The following is a 16,684-nucleotide window of genomic DNA, read 5'->3' on the forward strand; positions in this document are numbered from 1 at the left end:
TTGTGTTATATTCTATTCTCTATTATTTATAGGTATTGATAAAAGATAGGAGAAGAATTCATTCACACCATATTTACAAAAAATATTAAAAAAATTAAATAAATTAAATGAAAAAATAAAAAATGTGAGAATTTAGAAAACAAGAATAAAAGATATGACAAGAAAATGGGCTTCTGAAATGCAGAAAAATAGAAAAAAGTGAAAAAAAAAAGTATTATGTGGATTTTATTATGTTCAAAATGTTTCGATATGTAAGGGTGATGCAGTCTTTATCAACTTTATGATTGACGGAATTCTCATATTGCAATGAAAAACCTTTAAACTTTGAATTCGAAATTAATATTATAAAATTAAAGGAATTTATAAGGTATAAATCTGAACAATTCTTTATCTAAAAATGTGCACTTTAATCCATTTCTGTCAGATATGAAGCAGTTTTATTTGCACTGCTGTTTTTATTTAAAGTGTTCTTATTTATCAAATAATTACAATTTATTTTGTGTAAACAGGAAATTATCTACTCATTTGAAATTCCACTTCTTTTTTTGTATTAGTGTTGCCATGACTACACTTGATCAGTAGATAAAGAAAGGTTTAAATTGGTTTCATTATATTTCAAGTAAGGTTTATATAATAAATATAAAGGAATATATAACATCTATTATATATGTTTATACTATAAAATTTAAATAAGAAATAAGTGATATAACAGAAAACTTAACTGATATTTTATCAAGATAAAAATAAGAAAAAAATAAAACACTTAAAGAAGAGAGTTGATAATTTTGGCATACATTTTTGTCATTATCATTATAACATTTAAGATAAAATTGACTAATTGCATATAAACAATGATACAGCGTATAGCTGCTGTAGTTAAATATTTTTAGTTAATTTAAACCAAAGTGAAATATGTTTTACCTCAATTATTTTTAAATATAGATTTTTTAAAAAAACTCTAAAATTTATCATGTTATTAAATTCCAAGGATTATACCTTCAAACTTCTCAAACTATTTATTAATTTATTCAAAACGTTTCCAACTTCTGTCCATTACCTAGTCCACTATCTACAATATATTTCATATTAAAACTAGTTCATTTACTGAAATTCATCAAACAACGTTAAAGCCATGTTTGTTACATAAATTCTAATTTATCAATATGTCCAATAATGAATTACGATTTAACATTTTGAAAAAAACAAAGTATTCATAAATTTTTTTACATATTTCCTCAATTTGTTTGTATCATGAATATAATTTATGATTATAATATAATTCAATTATATGTGATTAATATTCCATTAATAAATCATAATTAAATTTTAAATATAATGGGAAAAGTGCAATATGAAGTAGTCATAGATACAAATACAAAAAAAATAAGTATATAATTTTTTCATTCATAATCAGACATATTATTGATAAATTAAGATTTTTATCTTATATAACATTCTTAAATAAACATGATCGTAAAGTAGAATAATTAAGTTAAGTTATGTTAAACTTGGTGTTAAAATGGTTATCCAAGAAATACAGTAACAATAAGTACATACAACCCTTAGTCAGAATTTAAACCTTAAAGAAAATTAAATTGTGAACCATTATAAAATTGAATTTATGTATTATTGAATATAAATTAATTTAAATCTTGCCTATAATTATTAAATAAATACACCTTTACCTAAATAGTTCCGTATATAAAATTATATGCTTTGTTGATTCTCTGTTTCAGCATACGCATCCAGATTACTCATGCGCATACGTTATTCTTGAAACAAACACTGGACAAAAGGCTAATGGAATGACATTTACTCTAGGAAGAGGGACTGAAGTTGGTTAGTTTCTTTAAATTAAAATTATTACAATAGATTGAAATTACAACATTATTTTTTATAATTTTTTTTTAAATATAATTTCTGGAAGATTAATTATATGTTTTAAAATTTATTATTCAAGTGAAAAAAATAATTTTTCCTTTTTATTCATATGTAACTACTTTGCATCAATGTTTCGAAGCTGTCGTCCATTCTCAAAATGCCTGATTTAAAATAGAAATATTAACTCCTTTCGGGTGCACGGACTAGCTTGGTGGACTCCAGTACACTGCAACTGGAACATGGAACAGGGGCCATTTTCTTAAAGCTTGGCATGGAACTTCCCTTGCTTTCTGAGATCTAGTTGTCTGCAAGAACCCAGTTTGCTTCTAAGCAATACTTGACAGGGAGGAAGTATTTCCACAGAGTAACTTCTTTCGGTGGTTGCTACTCACTGCAGATTCCATTTATCTATTGTATCCTTCCAGATAATCTTTTTCTGATTTCCAGGATCCTTATAAGGATGTTTACTGGTAGTCCCACTGAACCTTCTCTTTTATTTGAAGGATGTATTTTTTGTTTACCCCTAACTGATAATTTCTGATATACAGGGGGTTATCTTCAGGTTATCACCCTGTAATAACTATAGTGAGGGATCAAGTTTTCATTCTGTGGACCTGCTGTAAAATAAACGTAGAACTCCCCCTCCTTAGGCCTGATTCCAACCAGCCCTGCTGCAGTTAACAAGGTTGCTAAGGTAGAACTTATCTCCCTCAACTACAGATGGCTTTTCATTTCAAGTATAGCATCACATAGGAGATCAAGAAGTTCCCCTCCGGCTAAGACTTGTAACCTTACATGAGACATAGATATGTATACCCTGGTGACTTGCAGCAGACCTTACCATTAAAACATTGGCAGCATGTTCTTCTGTTGGCATGAGAGGTTGCAGTACCAGGCAGGAGATGCATACCTTAGGATACCTATTGTAACACCCTTGTAAATTGTCAAAGGAGCTGTATATCAGAGGTCCCAAAAGTTACTCCTACTAATTTCTAACTCCTTATGTCCATATTAATCCATAAATATTTTTCAGTCAAATTAGTAATAAATATATAGTTTTTAATATGTTATTTCTCATTTTTCCTCCTATTTCAATGTCACACTATACTTTGTAGGAATTAAACTTCAATCTAAACTTTATTCTTTTATTTATGTCAACTGACTATATATTTATATACCTGTATAAATATTTTTATTGTTTATCTTTAATGTTTCTATTTTAGATCAGCCTTCCTGAGGACAGAAGAGGGCTACGAAACATTGTTGCGAATTAATTATATATGAATAAAAAGTATCAAAAATGGATGCATTAGTTTTATCATGAAAATAATAAACATTAAAAACATATTTTTTATTTTTTTAGTGATTTGTGCAATAAAAGCTTTGGAAAACTTAGTCATAGGCCAGAAAGTGAAAGATATTTATGATAACTTTGGTGATTTCTGGAGGAAGTTAACTAGTGACAATCAACTAAGATGGGCAAGTTATTATTTAAACAATTTATTAAATATAATTATTATAGTGAAAGTTGTATGATGCACGCACCACACCAGTTATTTTTTATAATAATGTAATCTGTTGTTTTACAGATAGGTCCAGAGAAAGGTGTAATGCACTTAGCAACTGCTGCTATAGTCAATGCCCTCTGGGACCTCTGGGCAAGGCTAGAAGGAAAGCCTGTCTGGAAGCTGTTAGTCGACATGTCACCCGAACAGTTGACATCGGTCATCGACTTTAGATACATGTATGTATACTGAATTGTAACTTATTAGATAATAAGTTACAATTCTTATCTTTCTATCCCCTTATACATATCACTACCATACCCTCATACATCCCCTCTCTTTCCGACAACATTTAAAAACTCTTATGTTCTGCTATACCTAACCTTTGTATTGCTTTCAGACCTCACAGCACACTATCTAATATTTACACAAAACTAAAAGACACTATCCCTCCTCTACACCGATCACATATTGTATACCGCATTCCTCCACTCTTAATTGTAATTCTGCTTACATAGGCGAAACCAGAAATCTCTTAAAAGACTGTATCAAATAACACAAATATTCTGTTTCCTCACATAATCATTCTGCCTCTAAAGTTTCGGAACATTCTCTTTCTTTTAATCATTCCTTCAATTTCGACTCAGGCTCTGAAAGCCTCTATATCCAATTAGAATCTTCTTCTGTCAAATTAAAAATCGACAAGCACAACTTATCATTAACATATTCACGAATAGTTTATCAAAAAAGTAATTTAAAAAAATTTTTTTTTATTCATTTTATTTTTTTCCGCCCACTTTGTAACGTATTATTTCACTTCTTAAACTTTTTCTTACACATTTTTTGTCCCCCTCTTATACACGTTTCCTCTTTTTAACTGTTGTTAAATACCCATGACACTTTGTCATTTTCCAGTACTTCGTCAACCTTTTAACATTTTCCAAAAACCATTCGTCATCACCCTCTCACAAGCTTTCTTCCTCTAAATATTTTCTACTTTTTACTTTTTACCCACGTTTGGCTGTTATTTCCGCAGTATACCACTTGGCGTTTGGCTTTCAAGCTAACAAATTCGTTTTATTCTCTTTTTTTCCCCTATCTTTATTTTACCACCCCTTCTTTTCTCAATTTTCCTAACCCACGTTATTAGTTATGTTCAGTTATAATTATAAAATATTAGTTATGTTATTAGTTATATATTATTATTGTTATTTTCAAAATAAATTTTTTTTTTCTTCTATTCATTTCTTTTGTTAAACTTTACTTATATTTTGCCTCTTTATCAATTATTATGGTTACATATATTTTTTTTCTCTCAATTTTACTTTTCCTTCCATATTTCAATTTTTAAATTATTAATTACTAATATATTTCCTACTTCTTTGCATTATATAACTTCATTTTTATTTTATTTCCTTAATTATATTATTTTAATTACTTTTTCAATTACCTATCTATACATTTTATTTTTCACATCTCTCATCACTTCAGTTTATTAATTCCATCCTGTAAAATTATTCACTTTATGTCATTCTGTTTGCATTTTATTTTTTATTTCCTATACTTATTGTGGTTGTTATCTTGTTCTGTTCTTGGCCCCGATGAAGGCTCGAAACTCAAGCCGAAATGTTGGCACAATTAAATAAGTTACACCACTTAGTTGTGTTTCATTTTGACCGAACACCCAACCATCTTCTCCTCGTATGTGATCCATGGTCAACTATCTCTCATAATTATTATCTAATAACAGTAACCCGCGGTTTCACTAGTATTAATTTAGATTTTAAGTGCCTGTGGCATAAGATGAGTCATGTAATTATTTGAATATAATTTATTTTTTCAATGTTTATTATTTAGAACCGACGTGATAACAAAAGATGAAGCAATCAAAATATTAAAAGAAAAAGAAGAGAATAAAAAAGCTAGAGAGCTGGATCTGATTAAAAATGGATATCCAGCTTATACGACCCAAGTCGGTAAGGTTTTGATTTTTAATTAGCTTTATAATTAATGATTTACTTGATCAACTATTTTCATACAGATTAACTTAAAGGAGAACAGTATTATAGAAATATTATAATACATTAATCAATTAATTAAAAATAATAATAGTTTCTATTATTTACTGTTCTTTCAGGATGGCTGGGATACTCCAGTGAAAAAGTAAAGAGTTTATGTAAAAAGTATCTGGATCAAGGTTTCACAGCTTTCAAAGTGAAAGTAGGACAGAATTTAGAGGAAGATAAGAAGAGATGTGCAATGGTCAGAGAAAATATTGGCTCTTCCAATGTACTGGTTAGAAAATATATAATTAGTAAACTTAATTGTTAAGAAAATACAGTGAAAGTTCTATAAAACTCACATCCACTGGAAAGATTATTATGGCTCTCATACAGAGGTTTCCATTAAGAAGAGATTAATTCAAAAAGAACATAATAACAATTATTTATATTCCATCACTTAAAGAATGATACCTCCTAAGTCCTAAAAACTAATAAAACGATTTTGATACTTAAAAAAAAAAAATTAAAGCATTCTAGGGACATCTCTTACTTCACAAATTCTTTTAGAATATCTTGAGAATGATGCATTAATTTTTTTTTAAATTGTATTGTAATTTTTTACATACACTGTATCCTAATACAAAATAAATAATTTAGTGCTGTCAATAAATCCCTAATAAAGTAAGTGAACATAGTTTCTTTTAAATACAAATTATCTTACACCATTATCACTAATTTTTCAACAAATAGTTAAATAATTTGTAATTAAATGTGATAACGTTATATATAATGTGATACATTATATACATAGTTTCTGATAATATGAAGGAGAAATTCAGAATAAAACAAAACAACAAAGCAACCTTCTTTGCTGATTTGAAATAACAATAAATTGGTAATTAAATAAATACATAATACTTATTTTTTATTTATTATAACATTTCCTTATTGCTCTAATACATTTGGCATAAAACTGTATTAAAGAGTTCCGTAATAGGAGGTTTATTAGCATTAAATGTACCTTGTTGGTCTTGGATCTTAAAAATATAGTCTGTTAAGAGAGGTTACTGTTATATAGAAAAAATAAATCATTTCAATATTCATTTTTATTTAATTAAAACACAAAAAAAAAAAAACAGATTTTGCCTGTTGAAATTTAGATATTTGCACAAAGTAAAATTTAAATATATTGTTTATACAATTTTTTTTTCATACCCCTCTGATGAAATAAGTAATTAAGTACATACATATATGTATATGTCTATCTGGTAGTTTGTAATTCCTTTGATTGCCTTGTGGCATTTTAAGGTGATGTGCAGGGTCCAAGTGGTGTTTGGTCCCTTATACCAGTTGAATTATTGGAAAGAGGAGGGTCCGTTCTGCAATTGTTCGTACAAATAAACATGTTTCCCAAATATAACTTGTGCTTTTAAATTTTTTATCGAGAAGGAAATTTCCTTCTCCTTCTTCTCCTTTCATAAAAAAATTAATATGAAGGTTCCTATACAGATATGGTGGTAATATATTTATATAAAGGTGAAATCATTCAATTTCACTTCCTGAAATGTAAGTAAAGAAAAACTATATTACATCTATTCCGTCCCTCTTCTATACAGCCATTTTTGGCATACTAGACGGTTATCCTACAGATTACCAACCTATTCCAGCCAGAGTGGGATTAAAATTCATTCTATGGGTCGCCACAAAATAAATTTCAACCCACCCAGGCCAGATTTGAACTGGTGCTGCTTCTACCTCAATGTTTATAAGGGTTGATGTCTTAACACTCTTGGCCACCACAGCCTCAAAGCTGTATTACTTTTATTTTCAGATGGTAGATGCCAATCAAGTCTGGTGTGTGGATGAAGCGATCAATTGGATGAAAGGTCTTGCAGAGTTTAAGCCCCTTTGGATCGAGGAACCAACCTCTCCTGACGATATCCTTGGACATGCGAAAATTGCACAGGTTAATATTGATGAATTTTAGTTAATTTTTTTCATATTCTTGAAAGCATATAAAAAAAATAGCTCCATCTACTTTGAACATGATCCTATCTTTTATATGATTAAGAAACTGCTTATTAATTAATTATTTAAAACATTAGTAGATATATACAAAATAATAATGAGTTAACCTTTATAGCTGAAAATTAAATATTATTTCATAAAAATAAATTATTAATAAAAAGTTTTAATGATACATACAGGGTATCCCAGTATACATATCCACTTCCTCTAACTTCTACAATCTTTTGAATTTTGTTTTGGTTTTATAGCAGTTGCATGTGGTCTATCTTTTGAGGGGTTTTGTTAATTTTCTAACCTTTCTCTAGTTCATCTTAGTCTGGAATTTCCAATAGAAAGGGGTTCTTATGGTTATGAATAGTAAATCAGATCTTAATATAATTTAATTTATGGCACTTTTTTGAATGGGTGCATCCTGAATGCATCGCTCACCAAAAAACAATTTTTTGTAGTTTTGATGATTTGCGCTTTAACGGTATGGGGAACTTGAAACAAATTGCGAGTGGCTGCTTAACTGTGTTGAGTTTCTGATACACAGCATACTGATTAGTTCAATAGACAATGTTAAAAGGCGTGAGAAAGAATCAGTTGTGATTAGTCGAATATATTGTTTTATTTTTTTTTCCACTTTTCGACTTATTTAGTAAAGTTAACAATACCTAGCCAAGGTCTAATACAACTGATGATGTAGGATTCCCAGTGAGTCCAGAATGATGTTTTTCGCCAGGTTATGAAACTGGTTGCATGAAGAAAAAAAACTTTAAGAACAAAATTGTTTTAATTTGTGTTTCCTTGATTAAAATGGCTGCCATGATGATAACGCCTCAATTATGATGACACATTCTTGTGATAAATTGATTCTGACACAATTTTCATCTTTGGGTTTGTTGGCACTGAAGATGAGATGGCATATATTGTCTGTTGGTGTGACCAACCTACAGGCGTAAGGTTTGAACTATTTGATATACAGTGCACTGGTAAACAGTACTAATTTATTGTGATTCAAATGCTTAAGATAGATAGACAGTTAATAATAATAACGAAGACCTAACGAACCTGAAGGTTCGAGGCCGATACCACCAATCGCTCTCTACATACATCCTTCCTGTGACACCGCTCCAAATCCAATTCTACTAAATCAGTTTTCATGCAATCCTCCCATCTACGTTTAGGTCTACCCCTCGAACATTTAATTGGCGTTCAGTGTTTATTAACATTTTAGGGATCTGCTTGATGCTATAACTTGAATTATATTTACCGGATGTAGGTCCCTTAATTTAGTGTTGTGTAGTCTTCTAAATTCTCCCGTTAAATCATCCTTTCTTGGTCCGAATTTTTTACGTAATACTTTGTTTTCGAAAATCTTAAGGCGCTGTTCATTCCTCAGTGTAAGAGGCAACGTCTCGCATTATAAAGAACAGTGGGAAGGATAATAGTTTTGTAAATTCTAATTTTTAAGTTTTTGGATAGAAGGTGCGAGCAAAGCAGTTTCAAATTGAAAAATAACAAGCATTTCCCGCCTTCAACCTCGCTTGTATTTCTTCCTCATCATCTTCATTTTATCTAATTACCGTAGAACCTAAATACTTAAACCTATCTACTTGTTCAAATGTATTTCCTCCTATATCTATATCACCAAAATTGCTCGCATTTCTACTGCTAACCATATATTTTGTTTTATCTGTATTTATTTCAAGACCTAGTTTCTTACCAGAGTTTATTAACGCGATTGTATTTAGTTCTATAGTTTCCTTTTTATCATCCAGTAATGCACCGGTATTTTACCACCCAAAGTTAAACCCCTTTCGGTATTAATCACACTTTTAATGACGTATTCTAGTGCTAGATTAAATAAGATAGATGATAAAGAATTGCCTTGTTTTAAACCTGACTGGACCTCGAATTTCTCAGAATAATGATTACCGATTTGTACCTTATTAAACGTTTTGCTCATGCACATCTGTATGAAATTTACTAACTTCTTTGGTATTCCCTGTTCCATGAGAATATTATACAGCTTCTGGTGGTCAATAGAATTGTAAGCCTTTTGGAAATCTATATAAAGCTGATGAACTACCCCAATGTATTCCAACTTTTTCTGCAAGATTTGCCATAATGAAAAAATTTGATCAATAGTTGAACGATTTCGTCTAAAACCACATTGGTAGTCTCCAATAATTTCTTCACCGTATTCTGTGATTTGACTAGTTAAAATTAGCATTAATATTTTATAACATACAGGAAGGAGTGAGATTCCTCGATAGATATTACAATCCGTTGTCAGCCCCTTTTTGTGAACAGGAATAAGTAGAGACTCCTTCCATTCGTCAGGCATCTCCTCAATTTACCAGATCTTTTTAACCAAAGGATGGACAGTTAGAAAATCAATTTTATTCTGGGACAGGGTCCCTTCAGAATATCTTATATGCACAATTAAGATAAAAAAATAACTAACCAGAAACTAAAAAATGGAAATAAATTAATTTATATATTGTCTACCATATAAATAAATACAAAATCTCAAAATAAAAGAAGTAAAAAATATAAAATAAAATAATCAGTATTTTATTAAAGTCTAATATATCAATAAATATAAAATTGGTAAACCAAAATAAAAAACTGAATACTTATTGTAAATTAAAAATAAAAGGACAAAAGGCAAATAAAAGAAAAGAAAAATCGATCGTATTAAAAAATATATTGGCTTTTGATAATATTGTATAATGTTAACTGTATAAAATCCATAAATAAAATAAAATAGATTCTTATTCCAAATTAAAATTAGAATAAGTGCTAAAGTCAAATCAAATAATCTATTCGTACCTAAAAAAAATATTTATCTCTGATCTAAATTCCATTCCTAAGTTGAGTATTACGATAGGAGAGCATCGGTTTGTGTGAGATGTGAGAAGGTATTGGGAAAGGATGGATTTAAATGAAGACGGAAAAGAAGCATGTCAGATAATTAGCAGGGAGGGAATTCTAATGGGCAGTAGAGAGGGCTAAGAAGGAACGTTCAAATGTTTTAGTTCTGTGGGCAAGAATATAGTGGTCAGAATAGAGGGATCTAGTTTCCTGTACGTGGATAGAGGATATGAATTGTTGAAGACTATAGATGTAGGAAGGATGCTAGGAATTGATGGTGTACGGCAACAACCGAGAAAATATTTTCTGTGATTAAAAGGGAAAATATAATAAAAACACTTAAAAAGCCAAAACATCCATACAAAAACATGTAAGTGATATCAAAACATGTATTTGGAATTTTCCAAAAATTTAAAAAGGGACTTGGAACTGTTGTGTATTAAGGTATCAGTACAGTTCGTTGCACTATACTAAGTATCAATACAGTTAGTCGCACAGTACTAACCTACATTATTATAATTATGTTTACATATTTATTTATAGGCACTGAAGGAATATGGAATAGGAGTTGCGACTGGAGAAATGTGTTGTAATCGAGTAATGTTCAAACAATTTCTGCAAGCAGGAGCTTTGGAATTCTGTCAAATTGATTCTGCAAGGATTGGAGGGATCAATGAGATTCTCTCCGTTTACCTAATGGCAGAGAAACTCAAAGGTACTATCCAGAGCAAAAAATATATTTTGTCTCTAAAAATTAAATTAATTTAAACTATCATTAATTTTTCTTTCTTTTTAGTGAAAGTATGCCCTCATGCAGGTGGTGTCGGACTTTGTGAAATGGTACAACATTTGCAATTTTGGGACTATGTGAGTCTCTCAGGAACGAAAGAGGGAAAGTATATAGAATATGTTGATCAGCAACATGAACATTTTAAAACTCCCGTTGTGATTAAGTCTGCTGCCTATATACCGCCAACGGTAACTAAATCTTTTACAAGTTTTATCTTTCATATTCATAGTTATGTTGAAAACTTTTAAGAGTTAATATTTTTTTAACCTGAATATCTATATAATGCAGTTTGTAGACTAGATATAACCATCAATCATCCTTTCATAAGGGTCAATTACAGTTTATCCATGGGAATCATCCATACTCTGACCTGCTATACTCCATCATCTGTACTCTGAGTATTTTTAACTATTTTTTTTTAAAGCCTGATTAAGCGCAAAGTATTGATAATAGATATGATTTATAAACTCAATAAATAGCTTGTATTGTATGTATCTATGTACTTTAAATCTAATCTTCACATTTCTTTTTTTTCTCTGCATGATTCAGACTAGGAAAAGTTCACTAAAGGTCCAAACATGAATGAAAATGTGCTTATACTGCATATTTTAATTTAGTATCAGACCTTCAGGGAACCATAAAAAAATTTTCCATAGTAAAAATTTTAATTAAGGAATTTTCCTTTTATATCTACATAAAATTTATTCAAAAGATTATTAACGGCACTTATCTCAATATTTAATGAAAATAAGGACATGATTTTTTTTTGTTAATCAATTTGAACTCGACAATACCTTAAATTAAAAAAGAAAAGGAGTATGTACTTATAAAAGAAGTGTTTGTTGGTTGAAGTACTTCAAAATTAAAAAAAAAAAATGTTTAGATCTTCTTACTGTCACGATGAATTTGTAGATGATCATTATTCATTCCTTATCATCAGTTTTATTATTTGATTAAGAATTAATTACAAAAGCAATTATAATCTTTTATATATAATCACCGAATGAAGAGTAATTATACCCTGAATCAATAAATTGGATGTCAAACCTTTCAAAACCAGGGTTACAAGATGGATAAAATTATGTTATGTCCTAACCTGTATGCTTTAAAAGTTTGATTAGTATATTATTATTTATTTCATAACACATCAAATTAAAATATTAAAAAATAAAATTTAAAAAAAATTGATATAGTTTTAAAAAGTATTTTTTATATTTATAAAATGGCTAAAATCCAAACAGCCTTGATCATTAAATTATAAAAAAATATACATCACAGTCATTAGATGAGTGACTAATAAAATTTAAAAAAATTTTGATGAAATATAGAACAATTTTTTTTTTTATTATTGCTTGGCCTTGTCCTATATTTAAGAGTATCTCTCCCGCTAAACCACATAAGAGTCATTTCATATCAAATCACCTGAGCCTTAAATCTCTATATCTTTATATGAATTTTTACTTTCACTTGCCATAGTTTCTAGGTATTAATAAAGAAATTCATTTGAAACATCACAAAAATTTATTTATTACACAATAAATAATAACAACATTAAAGATATAATAAATTAATATTAATAAAAAAAGATCACATATTTATATTATTGAAAGTAATATACTACTACAATATTGTCTACACTATTAATCAATATTCGATGATAATTTTCCATAAGCGTACCTATATTTTGATTATATATCAGCTAGTGAGAGCCTTACGTCTCCAACTACTAAATTTCCTACATTCGACTACTTCTCTTCTTCAGATACCTCATTAATTTAGGAAATATAAATATATATACGCATTTTATATAAAGGAAGAAAATAATTATACAATCAGATTTTGGCAATAAGAAAGACAATTTGGCCCCAACAACACATAAATTAAAAGGCAAAATATGTTCTACATATACATAAAATAAAAAAAAAAAAACTTCAAACCATTATTTATTAAAACAGAAAAAAAATGTAATAATAAGTGCAATTTAATTTATTAAATTTTTAGGATCCAGGATATTCTTGCGAAATGTTTCCATCTACGATGGAAAAATATGAATTTCCTAAAGGAACTTACTGGGCAGGAATCAGCAAACAATAAGTAAAAAGGTATTCCCACAACCGTTACTTTCAACCATTTCAAGTCTTTTCCCATGGCTTCAGCAGCACTTCTCTAGAGGCGAGACAGCACATATTCTGACTGTAATAAAAATAAAAGCAGAAAGTATTAATTTACAATAAATGTATAAATAAAAATGCTAGTATTACTTTATTTCTTTTCAATTTAATTATTATAGAACCTATATTTTAAAATAATTTACATGTAGTAGAAATTTTAAATAAAGTAGAAGGATGTGAGGAATTGGTGGAGAAATGAACAAAATGAGCACTAGAAGTTAATGTTATCAAGAATTTTTCATAAACGCAGACATTTTCACTACAATAATCTTGTAGGTTTGGTTCAAAATATCTGTGAGCAGTCTTTCTGTATAATAAGAAAACATTAATATCATTCTTTTCTAACGAATTATCATTAGAAGAATTTACTAATCTTCATGAATGACTTCAACTAGTATTGAATCGTACTTAAAAAATGTGATCAAACAAAACACATTCTTATAGATATCAATGGTTGACCATATGTGAATTTAATGATGGATAGGGCTGCAATAAAGAAGAAATAAATTGTCTTTAACTATAAATAAAGTAATAAATAAATTTATTTATCTCAGTAAATATATTGCTGTTATAAATAAATGTAAAATAAAAAATACAATTGACACAATAATGCACAATTCTCAGTGAGGACTCTGAATTTATTTTTAAAACAAATATAAACAAAATATTCTTCTATATTACAATTTCTGTGGAAATTAAGAACTCTTAAAACTCCAAAAATCCTTTATTAATTAATTAGATGACAATTCTAACTCATTCTTTTGTCCATTTTCAAATCTAATTCCTTGTGTTAGAACACTTGTATATTCATCGTTAACCTGAATTTCATATTCATTAATATGTCTCAGCAGTTATTAATGTTTCTCATTCTATTTCCTTAACTGCAGAGCACTTTTAGGTATCAACAAATTGATGAATGTCCTAACACGAGGAATTGATTTGAAAATGGATAAAAGAATGGATCAGAAATGTCATCTAATTAATTAATAAAAGATAATTGAAGATTTAAGGGTTTTTAATTTTCACCGAAATTGTTACATAGAAGAATACACATAACTCTTAGAAAATAGCGAGTCCTATTATTTTAAATTCAGAATTCTCACTGAGAATTGTGCATTATTGTGTGAATTGTATTTATGTATTTTAAAGTTTTTATGCAATATATTTTTCACAATATGTTTAATACAAAAAAATTATTTTAGCTCATTATAAGTAAATATTTTGTAAATTAATTTTGGCGAATATGATGAAAACTGCTGCTCCTATAAAGATAAATGTTATCAAATACATTTAACTAAGTTTAATTTGGGTTCTAACAGACATCTGAAAGTTTGACTTTTTCATAATACACAATTTTTTTCAACTATAAATCAACATTTTGGTGAATATCATGGAAACTTCAACTATTACTCCTTAAATGAGAGCTAATAGACACCAATACATCGTTGTTAGAAGTAGTAGCTTATATGACATTTACCAAAATAAATTCACAAAATATTAATTTTTCGCTATTTAAAAAAAAAAGTTTTTTTAAAAACTGTATCTCGGGAACTGTTAACAATCCGATAAGGGCTCATATTTTAGAAAATGTATTCTACTTCAACATACTTAATTTTACTAAAAATAAGTGATAAATTTGATGAAGTTTGTTCAAAGACAATCATATAACAATGCTGTGATGAATTAAATACTAAGAGGAGGGAAACATGTATTTTTAAAATGACCTGGAGGCAGAAATAAAAAATTATATAAAATAATAATGTTTTGAAAACTTGAATAGTTATAATAAATGATGTTCACAAATAGTATTTTTTTTCTTCTTGAAATCCCCAAATCAAAAAATAAATATTTGTTCTATGTTAGTAAATTATTATTAGCTAAAATATAATGTAATGGTCACAGGGCATTACATGACATAAAACTTAAAAATCATGATTTCCATTATAGATGATATATATTGTAATATCCTCTTTTTTGATAAATAGTTGTTTTTTAAATATAAATAGTTTAGTTTAGTTTTTTCCATGTATTTCCACCAAAGAGCAAACTAACAAATTTCATCATTCAGAAGTAATGGAGTCAAAAACAAACTCGTTTCAAATATTCTAGATGTTTCAAAAATCCCTGCTACATTGAGCAGGTAGATTAAAATATTTCAACTTTTGTTGTTTCTCTACCATGATTATAGTACAAATTAATCTAGGAGAAAATAAAAGAAGAGAATAATTATCAATGAAGTATTTATTTACATCATAAATCATTGCAAATAAATCAAAACCATTGTGCTACAATCGATGTTTGCATCGACTATCGAGGGTTCATAACGAACAAAGGAAAAAAAGCTCTCTTTGTTTGGATCTCCAGCAGAATGTACGTCTCTTAGAGTGCTGAAAGCCTGACCATCTACAATACATGAAGCAGTCACAAAAGAAGATCAAATAATTGATTAGTTTGCTCAACCAAGAATTGATCAGATCAATAAAAGTAGCCATAAATTTATTTAAGTGTAATTGTGTTCTGATTGTATTGAGAACCCTCCTTGAGATAGAGTCTATAATGCTAAAAAAATTAAAATAAAATTCCCATATCAAGTTAATATTTAATTTATTCATTCAAACCTTGTCATCATCAAAGTTATATTTTAGATCTGAGAATAATAAAAAAAGGTAAATTCCTTATAATTATTTTAAATATTATAATATAGCTTTGATATAATTAAATTGTCACATAAAACATTTAATTATATATAGCAAAACATTTTGTAAAAAAAAAAAAAAGTTTATTAGAAATTCCCTACTGACCCATTCAGCAATGAAAGAGTTAACTAGGACCAGAGAGAAGTATCAAGTACTTATTAGGGTCATAGTATAATTACTTTATGGAAAAAACTGTTACAGAGGTACTCAAAAAAACAATTTCCTGAAATTAATATAACGAGTATAAAATTACTTGTCAAATGATATAACCCACTTCACTTCAAAGACAATATTAAAAAATCCAAAAATAAAACGTGTACTTATTTGATAACTCAACTACCTGAAGTAGAATGTGCTTGGTAATCAGTGGAAATTTTTTTTCCTTTTTCAAGGCTTTACTTCATTTATTTTATATCATTTAGGCCCCCTTATTTCAAGGTGGAATTTTTGAAAAAAAAAAAAGAAAAAGAAAAATGTTATCATAACCCTCTGTTCTATTAAACTAACAAAAGCCATTTAAAAAGAAAACTTGGATAAATAGTAGGCTGAGATGAGAAAAAATTAGCTATAGTTGAAACTAATATATAATGTTGCCATGGATATAATATTCATTAATCAATGGTTCATTCATTAATAAGGGTCTTATCCATGGAAATTTTAGATATTAGTTTCAACTATACCTAATTTTAGATATTAGTTTCAACTATACCTAATTTTAGATATTAGTTTCAACTATACCTAATTTTAG

The 16,684-nt window shown here is 28.4% G+C and overlaps 2 protein-coding genes across 3 annotated transcripts in view; one reads left to right on the forward strand and one right to left on the reverse strand.

Moving 5' to 3' along the window:
- LOC106688362 (mitochondrial enolase superfamily member 1) overlaps window positions 1-13,334 on the forward strand; it is a 15,320-nt gene extending 1,986 nt beyond the window's left edge. Inside the window, exons 2-10 of the mRNA XM_014432781.2 lie at window positions 1,737-1,839; window positions 3,245-3,360; window positions 3,471-3,625; window positions 5,244-5,362; window positions 5,524-5,681; window positions 7,221-7,355; window positions 10,823-10,994; window positions 11,076-11,257; window positions 13,071-13,334. Coding sequence (XP_014288267.1) covers window positions 1,737-1,839; window positions 3,245-3,360; window positions 3,471-3,625; window positions 5,244-5,362; window positions 5,524-5,681; window positions 7,221-7,355; window positions 10,823-10,994; window positions 11,076-11,257; window positions 13,071-13,163 — 1,233 coding nt within the window. The 3' untranslated portion in view covers window positions 13,164-13,334. The remainder of the gene's footprint in view (window positions 1-1,736; window positions 1,840-3,244; window positions 3,361-3,470; window positions 3,626-5,243; window positions 5,363-5,523; window positions 5,682-7,220; window positions 7,356-10,822; window positions 10,995-11,075; window positions 11,258-13,070) is intronic.
- The window catches only part of LOC106688364 (adenosine 5'-monophosphoramidase HINT3), a 14,113-nt gene continuing 10,180 nt past the window's right edge, over window positions 12,752-16,684 (reverse strand). Inside the window, exon 5 of one of the 2 annotated variants that reach the window (XM_014432784.2) lies at window positions 12,752-13,262. In XM_014432784.2, the coding sequence (XP_014288270.1) occupies window positions 13,236-13,262 (27 nt within the window). In that variant the 3' untranslated portion in view covers window positions 12,752-13,235. Of the gene's footprint in view, window positions 13,263-15,463; window positions 15,644-16,684 lie in introns of those variants that run through there. The other variant, XM_014432785.2, reaches the window with a different exon arrangement.

The sequence above is a fragment of the Halyomorpha halys genome, unplaced genomic scaffold, assembly GCF_000696795.3.
Source record: "Halyomorpha halys isolate HHAL.00 unplaced genomic scaffold, Hhal_1.1 Scaffold1113.1, whole genome shotgun sequence".
NCBI classification, from domain to species: domain Eukaryota; kingdom Metazoa; phylum Arthropoda; class Insecta; order Hemiptera; family Pentatomidae; genus Halyomorpha; species Halyomorpha halys.